This window comes from Chiloscyllium punctatum, chromosome 1 (genome assembly GCF_047496795.1).
Source record: "Chiloscyllium punctatum isolate Juve2018m chromosome 1, sChiPun1.3, whole genome shotgun sequence".
Taxonomy (NCBI): Eukaryota; Metazoa; Chordata; class Chondrichthyes; order Orectolobiformes; family Hemiscylliidae; genus Chiloscyllium; species Chiloscyllium punctatum.
In genome coordinates this window covers 120826649-120844891 of record NC_092739.1, presented here as the reverse complement: position 1 = coordinate 120844891, position 18243 = coordinate 120826649, and the positions used below count along the sequence as shown (strand labels likewise).

The 18243-nt window shown below is 40.8% G+C and overlaps 2 protein-coding genes across 10 annotated transcripts in view; one reads left to right on the top strand and one right to left on the bottom strand.

Annotated features, from left to right (window-relative positions):
* The window catches only part of dctn3 (dynactin 3 (p22)), a 27342-nt gene extending 13317 nt beyond the window's left edge, over positions 1-14025 (bottom strand). The window contains exons 1-2 of the mRNA XM_072573244.1: positions 13917-14025; positions 2354-2438 (exon numbers count right to left, since the gene is read on the bottom strand). Of these exons, the coding sequence (XP_072429345.1) occupies positions 2354-2438; positions 13917-14000 (169 nt within the window). The 5' untranslated portion in view covers positions 14001-14025. The remainder of the gene's footprint in view (positions 1-2353; positions 2439-13916) is intronic.
* rpp25l (ribonuclease P/MRP 25 subunit-like) lies at positions 13929-18243 on the top strand. Of its 9 annotated transcripts, none has more exons than XM_072573240.1 (3): positions 13954-14056; positions 15302-15399; positions 17555-18243. In XM_072573240.1, the coding sequence occupies exon 3, from the start codon at positions 17598-17600 to the stop codon at positions 18150-18152; it is 555 nt and encodes a 184-aa protein (XP_072429341.1). In that variant the 5' UTR covers positions 13954-14056; positions 15302-15399; positions 17555-17597; the 3' UTR covers positions 18153-18243. The 9 variants fall into 9 exon arrangements, with proteins under 9 accessions (XP_072429343.1, XP_072429341.1, XP_072429335.1 ...); XM_072573239.1 differs by lacking the exon at positions 13954-14056 and adding an exon at positions 14143-14294; XM_072573242.1 differs by lacking the exon at positions 15302-15399 and having other exon boundaries at positions 13929-14056.

Sequence of the window (18243 nt, the reverse complement as noted above, 5' to 3'; positions counted from 1 at the left end):
CCAATTCAGGGAGAGAGAATTTATGTTTTCTCTGTAAGGTCAAGTTGGAGAAATGAGGGCAGTTTTTTTGAGATATCAGATCACAAGGAAAAATCGAAGAGATGCATATGATGATGATATGGATAAAGGCAGGCAAAGAAATGCTACTGCTATTAGCATCTGCTTCTTTGACCAACTTCAAATGAATTCTGGAAAGCCCAATTTCTTTGAGATGCCTTGTGATGCGTAACAGCTTTACTCCATCCATTTATGTACTTATAAAGTTAGAGTCAATTGCACAATGCATTAACTGAGCACTTCAAACCTCAATTCTTAGTTCCCGTGTGAAATTGCCATGAGGAATCCATCTAGATGTTCAATGTTCTTTAATGAATCAGGTAAGTTCTTCAGCAATAAGAAAAACGCATTTTGTTTTTCTCAATGTTTGTAATATTTCTTCTTCCTTGGCTTATCCAAATAAATGACTTATGTCCCTTGCCACCTTTGCAATTCACAAGTATATTTCGTATTCAAAAAGGGATGGAGACAAAAAAGGTAATTGTGGGCAAGTTAGCTTAACAAGTGCTATTGTGAAACTGTTAAGAGTCTATTATAAGGAACATAATAGCAGAGCACTTAGAAATGTATAATATAATTACAATCAGCATGGCTTCATGAAATGAAAATCATGCCTCACAAAAGTATCAGAAATCTTTGAGGATGTATTAAGCAAGATACATCACATAGAAACCAGTGAGTGCAATATATTTGGATTTCCAAAATAGGATACTGCATATAAAGCTACTGAAGAGCCCACAAGGTTGGGAATAGTATATGAGCATGGATACAGGATTGGCTAACTGCAAGAGTTAGGAAGGGGGTGCATATGGTAACTAGTGAGATGCTGAAGCACTATTACACATAACATATATTAATGACTTGAATGATACAAGCGAATGTACGATTGCATTTGTAGATGACACAAAAATAGGTGGGAAGCAAGTGGTGAGGATGATACAAAGAGGGTACAGGGTTTTTGGGACAGGCTGAGTAAAAGGCACTGCCATTTTCGATCAACGATTATCATATTAAACAGCAGGGCGCGCTCAATTCTTGTTCCTATCTTTCTATCGGAAGGATGTTGTGAAACTTGAAAGGGTTCAGAAAAAATTTTACAAGGATGTCGCCAGTGTTGGAGGATTTGAGCTACAGGGAGAGGTTGAATAGGCTGGGGCTGTTTTCCCTGGAGCGTCGGAGGCTGAGGGGTGACCTTATAGAAGTTTATAAAATCATGAGGGGCATGGATAGAGTAAATAAACAAAGTCTTTTCCCTGGGGTGGGGGAGTCCAGAACTAGAGGGCATAGGTTTAGGGTGAGAGGGGAAAGATATAAAAGAGACCTAAGGGGCAACGTTTTCACACAGAGGGTGGTACGTGTATGGAATGAGCTGCCAGAGGAAGTGATGGAGGTTAGTACAATTGCAACATTTAAAAGGCATCTGGATGGGTATATGGGAGGGTTTGGAGGGATATGGTCCAAGTGCTGGCAGGCGGGACTAGATTGGGTTGGGATATCTGGTCTGCATAGACAAGTTGGACCAAAGGGTCTGTTTCTGTGCTGTACATCTCTATGACCAGATGGCTATATTCTCATTAGACAGCGACATCTAGTCATGGCTTATTTTAAGGATCACCACACCTCAGGCGAGATAAACAAGGAAGGAACTTTATAATGACTTCAGCCAGTACAGGAATTGAATTCACAATGTTGGAGTCACTCTGCATCGCAAACAGCCATCCAGTAACAGTGCCTACCGAACCCCCTTTCCTCCTAGTACAGCTAAGAGTAATAATCACCTGACTAGAAACAGATTATCAGTACCACCTCCACTGCTGAAACTGTCACTAACAACTTAAGTCTCATTTTTTCCCTCAACACTCTGTTCCCTATATATTCTAAAAATGGTCAAGATTGTCTTGCATCTAAAAGGGCCAACAGTATTCTACTGTGTGGATTTCCAATTTCTCTTCCTAAAAAGATGAAAGTTCTCACTTTTCTGTTTAACGTACACTACTACCAAAGCTTTGAAGCCTAAACTTGCAGTTACTTGATTACCACTTCTTGATTCATCCTTTCTCCAATTTTTTCATCTATGGGTTTCAAACAGCTGTGCTATTTGTTTTCCATCTTAGATCCTAAATTTAAGAAAATGACTTTTAAAAGGAAATGGGTCTAGAAACACTTTTATGAGCAATAGCGAAATGAAGGGTGAAAACGTTCAAAATCTCTTTGCAGACAAGAAAAACAGGAAGAATTAGCACAAGTGCAATCTACATAGCTCAAACTTGCTTTAAACAGAGTAGTCTATACTTACTCTTCTTATACAAAGTTTTTATCCTCTCTCTTTTGCTGGAAATATTCCCCAGTGCAGCCTGAACTTTTACGATGCCATCTGTAAACTGGAAACAACAAAGCTGAGTAAATTGTGGGTCAATAATGCTTAAACAAACTAATTTTAAATTTGACCTTTCCTTGTATTTTCAGTCAAATGATGTAACTGATCTCCAAAAGAAACTCATGATTTTTTGAGAAGATTTGTATCTCAGGTTGAGGTTCTGGATGGAGGTTTGCTCGCTGAGCTGGAAGGTTCATTTTCAGACGTTTCATCACCATACTAGGTAACATCTTCAGTGAGCCTCCGGATGAAGTGAAGCCTCTGTTTGGATACTTGTGGGTACCCAATGAACACAGTCTGCTGATTTGATAGCAACAAATCCAAACAAGCAGACAAAACGCATCCAGACGCCCAAGCCACTCTCCCCTACATCAATGACATCTTGGAAATGACTGCCAGATTACTCAGACCCCTTGGCATCATGGTATCCCACAAACCCACCAACACACTAAAAGTGGAGCTAATGAACTTGGAGCACCCTATACAGACAACAAGCAAAATTAATGTCATTTACTAAATACTGTGCTAGAATTGTAACACACACTACATTGGACAAACAGGCAGGAAACTAGCCACCAGAATACCTGAACATCATCAACTAGCCACAAAATGACATGATCCTCTCTCTCACTAGTATCCTTACATACCGATAAGGAAGGACACCACTTTAACTGGGACATCCTAGGACAAGCCAAACAGAGATACGCATGAGAATTCCTGGAAACATGGCATTCCAACTGGAACTCTATCAACAAACACATTGACTTGGACCCCATTTACCACCCCCTGAGAAAAAGAACAAGAACTGACATCACAACCCAAAGAAACCTGAACATATAAATAGAAAGCAGGACTCATCAGCAGTGCTTCGTCTGGAGGCTCACCGAAGATGTTACCTAGTATGGTGATGAAACGTCTGAAAACAAACCTTCCAGCTCAGTGAGCAAACCTACATCCAAAGAAACTAGAAACTTGAAATAAAAACAAAAATGATGGAAATATGCAGATTTGGCAAGAAATGTACAGGTAACGTCTCAGGTTTGTGATTTTCCATCTACATGGGGTAAAATTAGAAAAGCAATAACTTTAAACACATTATTTTGGGATGGTTTGGGGGTTGGGACGGTGGAAAAACAGGACAAAAGGATGGAGCTCCACCCTATCACAAACTATCCTTCTCTCACCTCCCCTTCTTAGAACTAGAATAGGGTACCCCATGATCCCATCATCATGTGCTTCTGCCATTTCTGACACATCCAACGACATGAAGCTTTCAAGAACATCTTCACTATACTCTTTAACATAAAAATGAAAGGATGAGAAAAGAAGTGCATGAATTAAAATAGGTTACTTCTACTTGTATTTCTCAATATTCTGTTAATGTATTCTTAGAGGAGGTAGCTGTCTGATGTTGGCTGTTAGGTTTCCACCTTTTGAATTCCTTTCTCTAAATGAGATGTTGATAGCTGTCGCTCAACAGTTTCTCTGAAAAGATATTTACAAGAATGGAAAGTCATTTTCTGTGCAGTTACTAAGGAGCACTGTCAGTGTGCACGAGACCTCAGCTAAGTAGAACAAAGACTGAGCAAGATACTGACTATTCTATTGGAAATTAGGTTCAAAGTGGAAAAGGAGGACAGAAGTGCTTTAACTAGGGTCTTTGTAAGAAGTACATTGTCCAGAGCGACATGCAGATAAAGAGGATAAAAGACATGGATCAAGAGACTGACCTCTAGTGAAACCAGTTACTTGGTGAGGATTGTTGAATATTTTTATTCTTTAAAGAAAAAGTAAGGTCTTTAGTTTGTTTAGGTCTCTCGTGTTTTACTTCAATATTTTCTTAAAAATAATTGCTCAAGTATTAGATTAATATTGGTGAGATTTTTTTCCCTTTAGTTTATAAAAGAACAAAATATCATTAGAGTGAAGAATAAAAAGCAGGAAATCTCAACTAATAAATCGTGAGTTAAACCAAATACAACAGTGATGGCATGACAGGTGTTCTTGCTGAAACATGTGGAAACTGTTGGACATCAATATGATTCAGAGCAAACATCTGTACTCAGTCTTTACCACTCAAGGAAGTTCAGATCCAAGTTGAGGAGCTGTAGTTTGAATTGTAGAGATTGTGCCACCTCAGGAAACGGGAAAGTTACCTGGACATTTTGCTCCAGATAATCTCTGAATTAGTACCAGTCATGGGCAAACTGACACAGGGTAAAGGAAGTCAAAGAGATAAATGAGTGGCTCAAAGATTGCTGTGGGTGGAATAGTTTTCAGTTTATGGTATATAGGATCAGACCTGGGATAGAAGGGAGCTGACCTGGTTATTTGTGCCTCATTTGAACCATGCAGGGACCAATGTTCTGGCAAATCAAATAACTAGTGCTCTACAGAGGACAGAAATTAATCAGAAGGGGAATGGATTTGATGAGCGGAAAAACATAGGCTTACAAGGCAAAAGGACATTGCAGCTATTTAGATAACAATATCCATCATGGGTCAGAAAGGGACAGAGTCTACAAACATAACTAAACAACAATAAATAGTGTCAAAGGGGGAAAAGACAAAATTAGTAGCTCTTTAACTGAATGCACATAGTATTCAGAACAAAATAAATGAATTAACAGCACAAATATATGTTAAAGGGTCTGATCTTACGACCATGTGATTTTAAGGAGATTAAAGCTAGGAACTCAACATCAGCGGTATGTGATTTTTCAAAGGACAGACAGGAAAGAAACAATAGGATTGTTGGTATGGATGGAATAAGTACAATTGCAAGAAATAATCTTAGATCTATTTGGATGGAGGTAGAACATAAAAAGGGAAAGAAGAGTAGGAGTAGTCTACAGGACCCCAACAGTAGCTATATAGTGGGATATAGAATAAATCAGGAGATTATGGCAGCATATAACAAATGCAGTATATTAATCATGGGCGACTTTAATCTTTATGTAGCTTGGGATAATCAAATTGGCACAGGAAGCCATGAGAATGAATTCAGAGTATATTTGGGATAGCTTTCTAGAAAAGTATCCTGTGATTCCAACAGGCTATTTTAGACCTAGTGATGTATAATAAATGATGCCAAAGTAAAAGGTTCCCTAGGACACCGTGACCATATTGTTACAGAGTTTAACATTCAGCTTGAGAGGGAGAAACTTGAGTCAGAAACAACTGTTCTAAACTTAACTAACGGTAATTACAAAGTAATGAAGGTAGAAATGGCGGGAGGGGACGGGGAAAAGGCATTTAGCAGCAAAGGTGGTTAAGGAACAACAGTAAACATTTAAGAAAATAATTCATGGCTCACAGCAAAGGCACATTCTTGTGAGGTTGAAGGATTTAAAGAAGGGAATAAGCTAACCATGGTTAACTGGGGAAGTTAAAAATAGCATCAAATTGAATGAAAAAGCATACAACGTGACAAAGATTAGTCGTAAGTCAAAGGATTGGGAAAGTTTTAAAAACCAACAAAAGATAAACTAAAAAAACGAGAAGGGTGAAAGTAAACTTGCAAGTCATATCAAGCTTATTTAAATACTTATAAGGAAAAAGAAGCTGAGGGGCTAAGGGGAACTATGAAATGACAAGGGAGTTGAATAAATACTATGCATCAGGCTTCACAGGAGAAAACATTAATAGCATTACAAAATTATCAAATAATCAAGGGGCAAAAGGAGAGAAAATAAATAGAAGAAATGTCACTTAAAAGTGCGAGGGAAATCAGTGGAGCTACAGAAGATAAAATCCCCTAGACCTGACAGGATGCATCCTAGTACATTAAAGGAAGCAGCTACAGAGAAAGTTGATATATTGCTAGCAATCTTCCAGGAATCATTAGAAAAGTCCTCCAGAGTATTGGGAAACAGTCAATGTAACACGTTTATTAAAAAGGGAAGGAGCCGAAAAAAAAACAAAAGGCCAGTTAGCTTAATAAGTGTTATTGGAAAAATGCTAGACTGTGTTCTAAAAGATGTATTTTCAAAGCATTTAAAAATACATAATATGTTCAATGTTTGTGAGAAGATTTGTAGCTCGGGTGCTCGTTGTTGTGGTTCCATTCGCTGAGCTGGGAATTTGTGTTGCAGACATTTCGTCCCCTGTCTAGGTGACATCCTCAGTGCTTGGGAGCCTTCTGTGATGTTTCCTCCGGCATTTATAGTGGTTTGTCTCTGCCGCTTCTGGTTGTCAGTTCCAGCTGCCCATTGCAATGGCCGGTATATTGGGTCCAGGTCGATGTGTTTGTTGATAGAATCTGTGGATGAGTGCCATGCCTCTAGGAATTCCCTACCAGGGACACCATCACACAAACTGGCTAAAGAACTACAACAGAAACTGAAACACCTGATCAGTAGATCCAGACACTCTATACAGTCAACACAGGAATTCTTGGACCTCATCAGAAATATACACATAGACAAGGAAGAAACTATGGTCTCATTCAATGTAACGGCATTGTTCACTTCTATCGACAAAACCCTAGCCAGAGAAACAATAGCCAACCTGCTGGACAGACATAACAGACACCAACACGGGGAACCTATCAACAAAGACTGCATACTCAAGCTACTGGATCTGTGCCTCACAACACACTTCACATTCAACAACCAAATATATGAACAAACCAACAGCACACCCATGGGCTCACCCGTCTCTGGACTCACAGCAGAAGTTGTAATGCAAAGATTAGAACAAACAGTCTTACCGCAAATTCAACCCAAACTCTGGGTCAGATATGTGGATGACACCTTTGTAATCATTAAAAACACAGAAATAGAAAACACACATCGGATCATCGCCACACAACGCCACACTCACAGGAATCCGATTCAGTAGAGAGGAAGAAAAGGACAACCAACTCCCATTCCTAGACGTGACGGTACAGAGAACACCGAACGGAGAATTCAGCACAAAGGTATACAGGAAAACCACACACACAGACCAAGTCCTGAACTATGAAAGCAACCACCCCAACACACAAAAAAGAAGTTGCATCAAGACACTGTTCAAAAGGGCCACAACACACTGCAGCACACCAGAACTGCAAAAAGAGCAAGAAGAACATCTCTACAATGTATTCGCCAAAAACGGATACCCCCGCAATTTCATCAACAGATGCCTTATGGAAAGACAATGAAATGAGGACAAGCCACAACCCAAAGGACTTGCCACGTTACCATACATCAAGAACATTTTTGAACTGACAGCCAGACTACTACGCCCACTAGGACTCATAACAGCACACAAACCAACAGCCACTCCCAGACAACAACTCACCACGACAAAGGACCCAGCATGAGCAAAACTAATGTAGTGTACAAAATCCCATGCAAGGACTGCACAAACACTACATAGGACAAACAAGAAAACAGCTAACGATCCATATCCATGAACACCAACTAGCCACGAAACAACACGACCAGCCACACACGCAGATGACAAGCAACATGAGTTCGACTGGGACAACACTACTATTATAGGACAAGCCAAACAGAGAACAGCCAGGGAATTCCTAGAGGCATGGCACTCATCCACAGATTCTATTAACAAATACATCGACCTGGACCCAATATACCAGCCACTGCAGCGGACAACTGGAACTGACAACCAGAAGCGGCAGAGACAAGCCACTATAAATGCCGGAGGAAACAATACAGAAGCACTTCACAGGAGGCTCCCAAGCACTGAGGATGTCATCTAGACAGGGGACGAAACGTCTGCAATACAAATTCCCAGCTCGGCGAACAGAATACATAATATGATCGAGCAGAATTAGCATGGTTTCTTGAAGTGGAAATCATATCAACAAATTTACCAGACTTTTTTCGAGGTGGAACAAAGAACAGAAAGCATAGGAACAGGACCCTTGGCCCTCCAAGCCTGCGCCGACACATTTTGCCCTTCCATACTAAAACTGTCCTCACTCACAATATCTGCATCCCCCTATTCCCTTCCTATTCACATATTCTTCCAGGTGCTTCTTGAATGCTACTATTGTGTCGGCTTCCATCACCGCCTCTGGCAATGTACTCCAGGCACTCTCCACCCTTTATGTGGAAAAATTCCCTCACACATCTCTCTTACACACCGCACCCCTCACCTCCCCACGCCTTGAACTTGTGCCCCCTAGTAATTGACTGTCCTCTCTAAGTGCAAGTGAACTCCCTCAAAAGAATGCGTCTCTCCTATCAAGTCCTCTAAGAATCTTTTGTCTTTCATGAGTACAAATCTTACCTACTCAACCTCTGCTCATAAGACAGTCCCTCCATACCTGCTATCAACCTAATGAGCCGACTGTGGACCAGCTCCAATGTCCATATATCTTTCTTTCCATAAGACAATAAGACATAGGAGTGGAAGTAAGGCCATTCGGCCCATCGAGTCCACTCCGCCATTCAATCATGGCTGCTGGGCACTTCAACTCCACTTACGCGCATTCTCCCTGTAGCCCTTAATTCCCCGAGACAACAAGAATCTATCAATCTCTGCCTTGAAGACATTTAGCGTCCCGGCCTCCACTGCACTCTGCGGCAATGAATTCCACAGGCCCACCACTCTCTGGCTGAAGAAATGTCTCCGCATTTCTGTTCTGAATTTACCCCCTCTAATTCTAAGGCTGTGTCCATGGGTCCTAGTCTCCTCACCTAATGGAAACAATTTCCTAGCATCCACCCTTTCCAAGCCATGTATTATCTTTCGATAAGGGCCTCAGAACTGTTCACACTGTTCCAGCTATGGTCAGTGGTATTCTTTACAAGAAGGCTGTCGAGGCTAGGTCATTAAGTACTTTCAAGGCGGAGATAGACAGATTTTTAATCAGTAAGAAAATCAAGAGTTATGGGAAAAAGGCTGTACAGTGGAGTTGAGAATTATCAGATCAGCCACGGATCCACTGAATGGTGGAGCAGACTTGTTGGGCTACATGTCCTACTTACTGCTCATACATCTTTAGGTCCAATGAGTAGGATGTTGAAAATAAGTGAAATTCAAAACACACATTGCCTTTGAAGCTTTTGGTTTGATCTATGCAACAATGTGGGCCTTCTCGAAAAATTCCAGTTTAGCTGACAATCTTTTAACAGAACAACTGATTAATGGTAATTATAGTTTTAATATTACCAAGATTTTATCTCATCTCCTTTGTTTTCAGTTCATCAATTGTGAAATTCAAATTATCACATACTGAAGACCACCAATTAACCACGAAAAGGTGACCCACAAATGGGTTATTTTTCTTAAGTGCATTTATTTTTATCATCTAGAAAGGATTATTTGAGAAGAAATATTGTGAACTATGATCCCCAAGAGCTGAAAATACCAAATAAAAATCTCTTGTAAACCTGATTTGGAGATGCGGGTGTTGGGACTGGGATGTACAAAATTAAAAATCACACAACACCAGGTTATAGCCCAACAGGTTTAACTGGAAGCACTAGCTTTCGGAGCACAGCTCCTTCATCAGGTGGTTTCGGAGCGCCGCTCCTTCATCCACCTGATGAAGTAGAGGTGTTCTGAAAGCTAGTGCTTCGAATTAAACCTGTTGGACTATAACCTGGTGTTGTGTGATTTTTAACCTTGTAAACCTGAAATACTTAATGTTGGCCACTAGAGCCTGCAAGTGATCCGAAACAAAAGAAGCAAAGTCTTTCCAGAATTATCAAATGTAAGACAAGTCAGTAAACAAGCAGGTAACTGGAAAGTGACTTTCAAAAATCAGTCCATATAAATATTCCCAAGCAATTTTTTTATGCATTGATTGACTTTTTAAAACAAATAAGCTATTCATTGATGTTCATTTTTAAAACAGGCAATATTTAAATTTATTGAAAATTGTGAATGAACCAAGAGTTCTGTCCTCTCTAACTGCAAGTGGGAGTTCTGAAAGTTGTGTTTTTCACAAGTTGTGGAAGCATACTTCGTGTAAGAACCAATGATGTAATTCTTCAAACTCAGCTGATTCCATGGTCAAAAGTAAGATGATGGTGGCATAGCAATAATGTCACTGGACTAATAATTCACAACCCAGCCTAATGTAATGAATATGAATTCCACTGTGGCAGATGGATTTTGAGTATAATTTTTAAAAACTGAAATTAAAAGTCAAATGATGTCCATAAAATTATTTGTCATAAAAACCCATCTCATTGTCCTTTAGGGGCGGAAAATGTCATCCTTGCCTGGCGTTCATGATTCCAGACTCACAGCAATGTACTTGACCTGTAACTGCTGTCCAGGCAATTAGAAAAAGGCAATAAATGCAAGCAATGACCACATCCCAACAACGTATAATAAAAAAATGTCACAACATCTGATTAGTTTACTGAGCCACACACCTACTGGCATAATGTTCAGCAAATTCAAACATCAATGTGGTGACTCAGAATGGTGTAAGAAAAAAGGCCTTAGAATCTTAACAGAAATACAGAGGGAGCTGTTCAGATAGGTTTCATGTGTATTAGGATGAGATCTCTGTCCTGACAAAATAAGTAGGGACATAGAGAAAATTTAAACTCAAAGGGAGGCAGGGGAAGGGAAATTAGACTGCTCATTGGTTTATTTTCCTTCTTTCATGCATTCAGACATTCACTCAGATAGAGGTAAATAACAACTGAAATTGCAGGGATACAGCTACAAGGTAACCAAGACATTTAGTATATTGAAAAAACAATAGAAGGATAATAGTGAGAAAGGATCTTGGCTCAGAAGATAAGAAAGCCAAAACTGTATGCGCTAAGATCAGGAATAACAAAGCAAACATTGGTGGGAGAGTTTATAGGATCCTAATAATAGCAATACTATGTCACAGTAGGCGACAACTGGTATCAGACTGCAAGGATCAATTTAGGGCACAGATATTCATAATGTACTTGTAGATAAAAAAACTAAGAGTAACAAATCCATACTTGTAGAAGATATAAAGATGGTTGGGAATGTAAGCTGTAAAGTGAGGAAGACATAAAGAGGCTCCAAGGAAATATGGACAGACTAAGCGAGTGGGCAACAATGTGGCAAATGGAATGATATGCTGGGTAGTGCAAGGCGAGTATTCATTTTGGCATTAAAAACAAGAAAAGCAGAATATTTAAAATATTTATAAATGCTGATGTTCAGAAAGAGTTGGCATACATACATATTCAGGCACAGTAAGCAATTAAGGCAAATAGCATGTTTGTATTACAATATGATCAGAATACAGAAATAGGATCTGTTCATTGACACCAGTACACAAATGATTCCATACTACACATGCGGCACTGCGATTATTGCAGATTGCAAAGAAAACTTTACTTTGTAGTCTGTAACCCATTATATTATTTCATTAAAATTGTCTCATTAATTGGTATTTTTAACTATTCTTATATTTATAACAGATATCATTGCTCATGGTGGCAGAAAACATTGCCACAGAAATAAGGAAGGCTTGCTTAAACACTGGGACCAGACCTGTTATGCTGACTGTAGCTTCAATCTCTACATTTAGGGACAGAATTGAGTTGGAGGCTGTACAGTGGTTTCAAGGTAAAAGGCTAAGTACACTGGATCTATATTAGGAAAACAGACAAATGAGGGATGTTTCCATGTAATACACAAGATTTTGAAGGGGCTTGGGTTATAAAGAGAAACTAGGGAACTACAGACCTATGAGTCCAACTTCGGTTGTGGGTAAATTGCTGGAAGTGATTATAAAAGGTAGGATTATGGACATTTAGAGAGGCAAAAGTTGATTAAGAATAATCAGCATGATTTTGTGTGAGGAAAACCACATCTCAAAACTTGATTGAGTTTTTTTGAGAAAGTTACCAAAAAGACCGATGATGGCAGAGCAGCAGACGTTGTTTATTTGGATTTTAGCAAAACCTTTGACAAGGTTTCACATGGTAGACTAATTAGTAAAGTTAGGACACATGGGATTCAGGATGAGCTAGCCAGTTGGATACATAATTAGCTGAGCAGCAAAAGGTGGAGGGTTGCTTTTCGGACTGGAGGCCTATGACCAGCAGTGTTCCATGTGGATCTGTTCTGGGTCCTCTCTTGCTTGTCATTTATATAGATGATTTGGATGAGAATATAGAAGGAATTGTTAGTAAGTTTGCGGATGACACCAACACTGCTGGCATTGTAGACGATTACAAAGAGATCTTGATCAAATGGGTCGATGGGCTGAAAAATGGCAGATGGAGTTCAACCTGGAAAAATGTGAGGTATTGCATTTTGGTACAACAAACAAGGGTAGGACTTACACAACTAATGGTAGGGCCTTGGGGAAGTGTTAGGACAGAGGGACTTAGGGATGCGGGTACATAATTCTTTGAAGTTTACATCACATATAAACAGGTGGTTTAAAAGGCATTTGGAACGCTTGCCTTCACTGCTCAGTCCTTTGAGTAAAGGAGTTAGAAAGTCATGTTGATGTTGCACAGGACATTGGTGAGGCCTTGTCTGGAATGCTGTGTCTAGATCTGGTCGCCTAGTTACAGCAAGGATATTATCAAGCTGGAGAGGGTTCAGAAGAGGTTTACCAGTATGTTGCCATCTCTCCATTGTGCTATCCCTGCACAAATGTGAGGTACTGGATTTTGGAAGGGCAAATCAGGACAGGACTGATACAGTTAATGGTCAGGTCCTAGGGAGTGTTGCTGAACAAAGAGATCTTGAAGTGCAGGTTCAGAGTTTCTTGAAAGCGGAGTTGTACTTTGGATAGTGAAGAAGCATTTGGTATGCTTTCTTTTATTGTTCAGAGCTATAGCTATACAGGACATTGGGTAGCCACATTTGGAATAGTGTGTGCAATTCTGGTCTTGTCAGAAGGATGTTGTGAAAATTGAAAGAGTTCAGAAAAGATTTACAAGAATGTTGCCAGGGTTGGAGAATTTGAGCGATAGGGAGAGGCTGAGTAGGCTGAGGCTGTTCTCCCTGGAGCATCAGAGGTTAATGGGTAACCTTATAGAGGTTTACAAGATCATAAGGGGTGTGGGTACAGTAAATAAACATTATCTTTTCCCTGCGGTCGGGCAGTCCAGAACTAGAGGGCATAGGTTTAGGGTGAGAGGGAAAAGATTTAAACGGGAACTAAAGGGCAACGTTTTCACACAGAGGGTGGTACGTGTATGGAACGAGCTGCCAGAGGAATTGGGGGAGGCTGGTACAATTGCAACATTTAAAAAGCATCTGGATGGGTATATGAACAGGGAGGGTTATGGGCCAAGTGCTGGCATTGGTTAGACCGGACAATCTGTTTCGGTGCTTTACATCTCTGACTCTATTCTCTCTCAACTCAGTCCCAATTCATTCCACTCTCTCACCCCCTCATTCTCTCACACACTAACCCACCCACCCTCCCCCCCCAGCCCCAGCCCCAGCCCCAGCCCCAGCCCCAGCCTCCTACTTCTCGCCTCGCTCTCACCAACAGCCTTCTCTACACCACACCACCTCCCAACTATCTGGCTTGACTCTCTCTTTCCCCCTCCCCCGGTACCTGTCCGGCCTGTCTCCCTCTCTCTCCGTACAGCCGAGTCTCGAGCTTTTCCAGACGGTTCTGCAGCCTCTTCAGCTCCGCCATTGTCAGCGCCGCTTCCGCCCGCCGGCAGGAAATTACGTCAGAGGGCCGCGGACAAGGTGTGGGGGGCCTGGGGCTGGGATTCCCGGAGCGGGGAGGACTCGGGGCCCGGCGATCCTGGGGAGGGGGGGGTTTGTGAGGACTCGGGGCCCTGTGGGAGCTGCGGGGTGGGGCACTATCAGAAGCTGGAAGAGCAGCTGCTGAACATTCGGTGCGTTGGCAACGAAACTGGAAAAGCTCGGCAGGTCAGCCTTCTCGGAAAGAAGAGCAATGAACGTTTGTCCAGAAGCGGGATGGGTGAGAATATCAGAGCATTGGAGCTGAGAAAGTGAACTCAGTGGTTCGTACCGCAGCCTCACAGCACCAGGATCCCAGCCTCGGGTGACTGTCTGTGTGGAAGTTTGCACATTCTCCTCGTGTCTGCCTGGGTTTCCTCCCACAGTCCAAAGATGTGCAGGTCGGGTGAATTGGCCACGCTAAATTGCTCATAGTGTTAGGTGCATTACCTAGAGGGAAAAGGGGTTTGGGTGGGTTACTCTTCGGAGGGTCGGTGTGGACCTGTTTCTACACTGTAGGGAATCTAATCTACAAATAATGTCAGACGGGAAAGTTGCAAAGTGTAAATGATTAAAGGGGAGAAAGGTGGTGAGGAGCAGCTATATCAATTCCAGATCATAACAATTGCTGGACGCTGCCCTCCCATTTAGTATAGACATGACTGTTAAACACTTGTGTGTTTTACCCACCCCAAGCCCATAACCCAGTATGGCACCAGTTTTTTGAAACGTATCCATCCCCACCTTAAACATACTCAAAGGCTGAGCCTTCACAATCCACTATGATAGAGAATTCTGAAAGTTCACAATTTTCAAAGGTAAAGATTTTTTTTCATCTCAGGCCCATTTGGCAAACCCCTCATTTGAAATCTGGCCCCTATAGACAGAGGAAATGTCTCACCTCCGTCTGTATTGTCTTGCTTTAAAATACAGTTTTTTTTCAATGAGATCACTATTCATCCTTCAATACTATAGAAAAGGCAGGCCCACTTTGCTCAGTCTCTCTTTGCAGGACAGGTCTGCCATACTGGAAAAATTCTGGTGAACTTTCACTGCACTGTATCTCAGAAAAGATGTTTTTGCTGAACACAAAGAGACCAAAATTACACACACTACTGCATGTGTGATCCAAGCCCTTATAAATTGAAGTGAGACATCATGACTTTGGCACACACATGTGTATTTGATCTGTACAACTTTGTTCTTCTTACACCATCCTTGATCCTCTAATCTCTCTTCCATCCACAGTATCACACCTGCACATTTTTCCTCATCACCACCTTTGCTTGTCTCTCAACTTGCTTGAAAAATTTTACATCTCCAATTTTGGATAGTTTTGATGAAAGGTAATTGAAAGCATTTTCTCTGGAGAGAGAAGCAGGGTTACTGCCTGGCCTGCTGATGTTTTAAATTCTTATTTTAGATCTCCAGTAAGCCATGTACCTTCCTTTATTTAAGTGCTATCCATGACTCAACCTCAGAGTTGGAATGATGGTGTGTTGCAGTCACCACTGGACTGAATTCAACAAAGTGTGAAGGCTGATACTCTTGTGTAGTACTGAGGAGTCAGTGATATTGTATTACACGTAAGATGTTAAATCAAGGCTCTGGCTGCTCTCATCGAAATAAAAGACCAGATGCTACTGTGGCAGCGAAGAGTAGTTATTCCGAGCTAGAATGAAAATAATTGGATAATTTCCTTGTTCACCTTGCTTGGAGAATGAAGTTACAAGTGCATGGGATTTATTAATTTACTCATGTAATTGGATATAATTATTCTCCACTCAGTGTTTATTGCTGAAATCACCTAGCTTTCATATTTTTTGGTGATGCTTTCCCTTTTCTGTGTTTTACAGAAAATTTTCCAAATAGACTCCTGTACATTATTTATTATTGTGTACTGTCAAGTTCCATTTCCAGCTCATCACTTGACAGTGTATTGGAAATTATTTATCTGCATATGCATTTTGAGAAAATCTGTGTGTTTCTGGGGTTTACAGACATCAGAGATTGGAAATGGTGCAGAAGGAGGTTATTCAACCCATTTTACACCCTGCCTCTATAGCGGTAGATTGACAAGCTAAGATGAGGGAGATTCATGCTCAGTTTGTATAAAGTAGAATCCAGAATTCAGTGATTCTCAGGATATAAGAAAATGGACTGGCTGTAATAAAAGTTAGAAAATAGAAATGTTTCAATTGAAATTCAAATACTTAAAATGAAGGTTGGGTAAGAAGGAATTGATGTGTACAATTAAAATTATGCACAAAGCACTAGCTGCTAAAGTAGCACCACAAGTGTAGGCAGGACTTGAACATCTTAATGGTAAGGTCGGGGGGGGGGGGGGAGGTGTTACTACACAAAGAGACCTTGGAGTGCAGGTTCATAGTTCCTTGAAAGTGTTGTCGCGGGTAGATTGGTTAGTGAAGAATGTATTTGATATACTTTCCTTTATTGGTCAGAGCATTGAGTATAGGAGTTGGGAGGTCATGTTGCAGTTCTACAGTTCATTGGTTAGGCCACTTTGGAATATTGAGTGCAATTCTGGCCTCCCTCCAATAGAAAGGATGTTGTGGAACTTGAAAGGGTTCAGAAGAAAATTACAAGGATGTTGCCAGGGTTGGAGGTTTGAGCTATAGGGAGAGGCTGAATACGCTGGGGCTGTTTTCCCAGGAGTGTTGGAGACTGAGGGGTGACCTTATAGATGTTTATAAAATCATGAGAGGCATGGATGGGGTAAATAGCTATGGTTTTTTCCCTGGGTGGGGGAGTCCAGAACTAAAGGGCATTGGTTTGGGATGAGAGGGGAAAAATTTCAAAGGGGCCTAAGGGGTAATGTTTTCACACAGAGGGTGATGTGTGTATGGAATAAGCTGCCAGAAGAAGTGGTGGAGGCTGGTACAATTCCAACATTTAAAAAGCATCTGGATGGGTATATGAATAGGAAGGGTTTCGAGAGATATGGGCCAAATGCTGGCAAATGGGACTAGATTAATTTAGGATATCTGGTCAGCATGGACGAGTTGGACCAAAGGGTCTGTGTCTGTGCTGTGCATCTCTAGACTCTTAAGTGGAATTTTACTCTGAAATGTTTTCTAACGTCAAGAATATATGCACCACTCGATTGTAACTGAACAATAGCTTGTGAAGAATCAGTTCAATCTGCTGTCTATGTTGTGCTGGTTTACCTCAGTTGCTGCAATAGCATGTCTTCAATTTTCAAAATAGCAGAAGCCACACTCGGTGGTATTCTCCAAAATTCAGCACTCATGCATATTTGAATGTCAGACAAAGTCAGTCACCTCCATTGTCGAGTTATTGTCACGTTTAATGGTCACCAAAAAGAACTACTCGGATTGTTAGTTTCTACCATTAGAATGAGTCAGCACTTTCAGTAAGACACAAGTGTAATGCATTTTAAAGTTTGTAATAAATTAGAATGAAAGTCAAAGTAGACACTCTAGATTCTTAGTTTTAATATTTATACATTTATGTTTACAGGTTCTGATTTCTATCACCATAGAATTGTAAGGCATTTCTTGAAATGGAAAACTACCAAAAAACGAAGATCACAGAACTCCCTTGTCCACTACCAATTGCCAATCTTCGAAAAGATATTATTGAAATGAAGGTGAAGGAAGGTAGCAAAATCCGAAATCTCATGGGATACGCTATTGGAAAGATGGAATCAGCCAATATCAGAGAGATCCTTTTCACCGGCACTGGGAAGGCTGTCAGCAAAGCAATCACCTGTGTGGAGATCATGAAGAGAAGATTAAAAAGCCTCCATCAAATTACCAAATTGTTTTATAAACAGGTTGAGGAACTCTGGGAGCCTGTTGTTTCAGAGGCAGGGTTAGATAGCTTAACTGTGAAAAGAAACCTTCCTGCTATTTGCATTCTGTTGTCTAAAGACATTCTGCATAAAAATGAGCCTGGCTACCAAGCTCCTGGGTCCTTTGATGCTTTGTGGATACATTCTTTAAAAGAGGAGGGTCAGGCTCAAAGGAAAAAAAGACAGGGGGGAGATGGGCTGGGGAAAGGGGGTAAACATCATGGATCTGGAAGAGGAGAAAGGCCTAAAAAGTCCAAAAGCTGAGGTGCTGGGAATACAAAAAAAAATTAGAAGGATGCTGTTGATAACACATGATATTCTATTTGTTTATCAAATTAAAAAATTTTGGAAATAG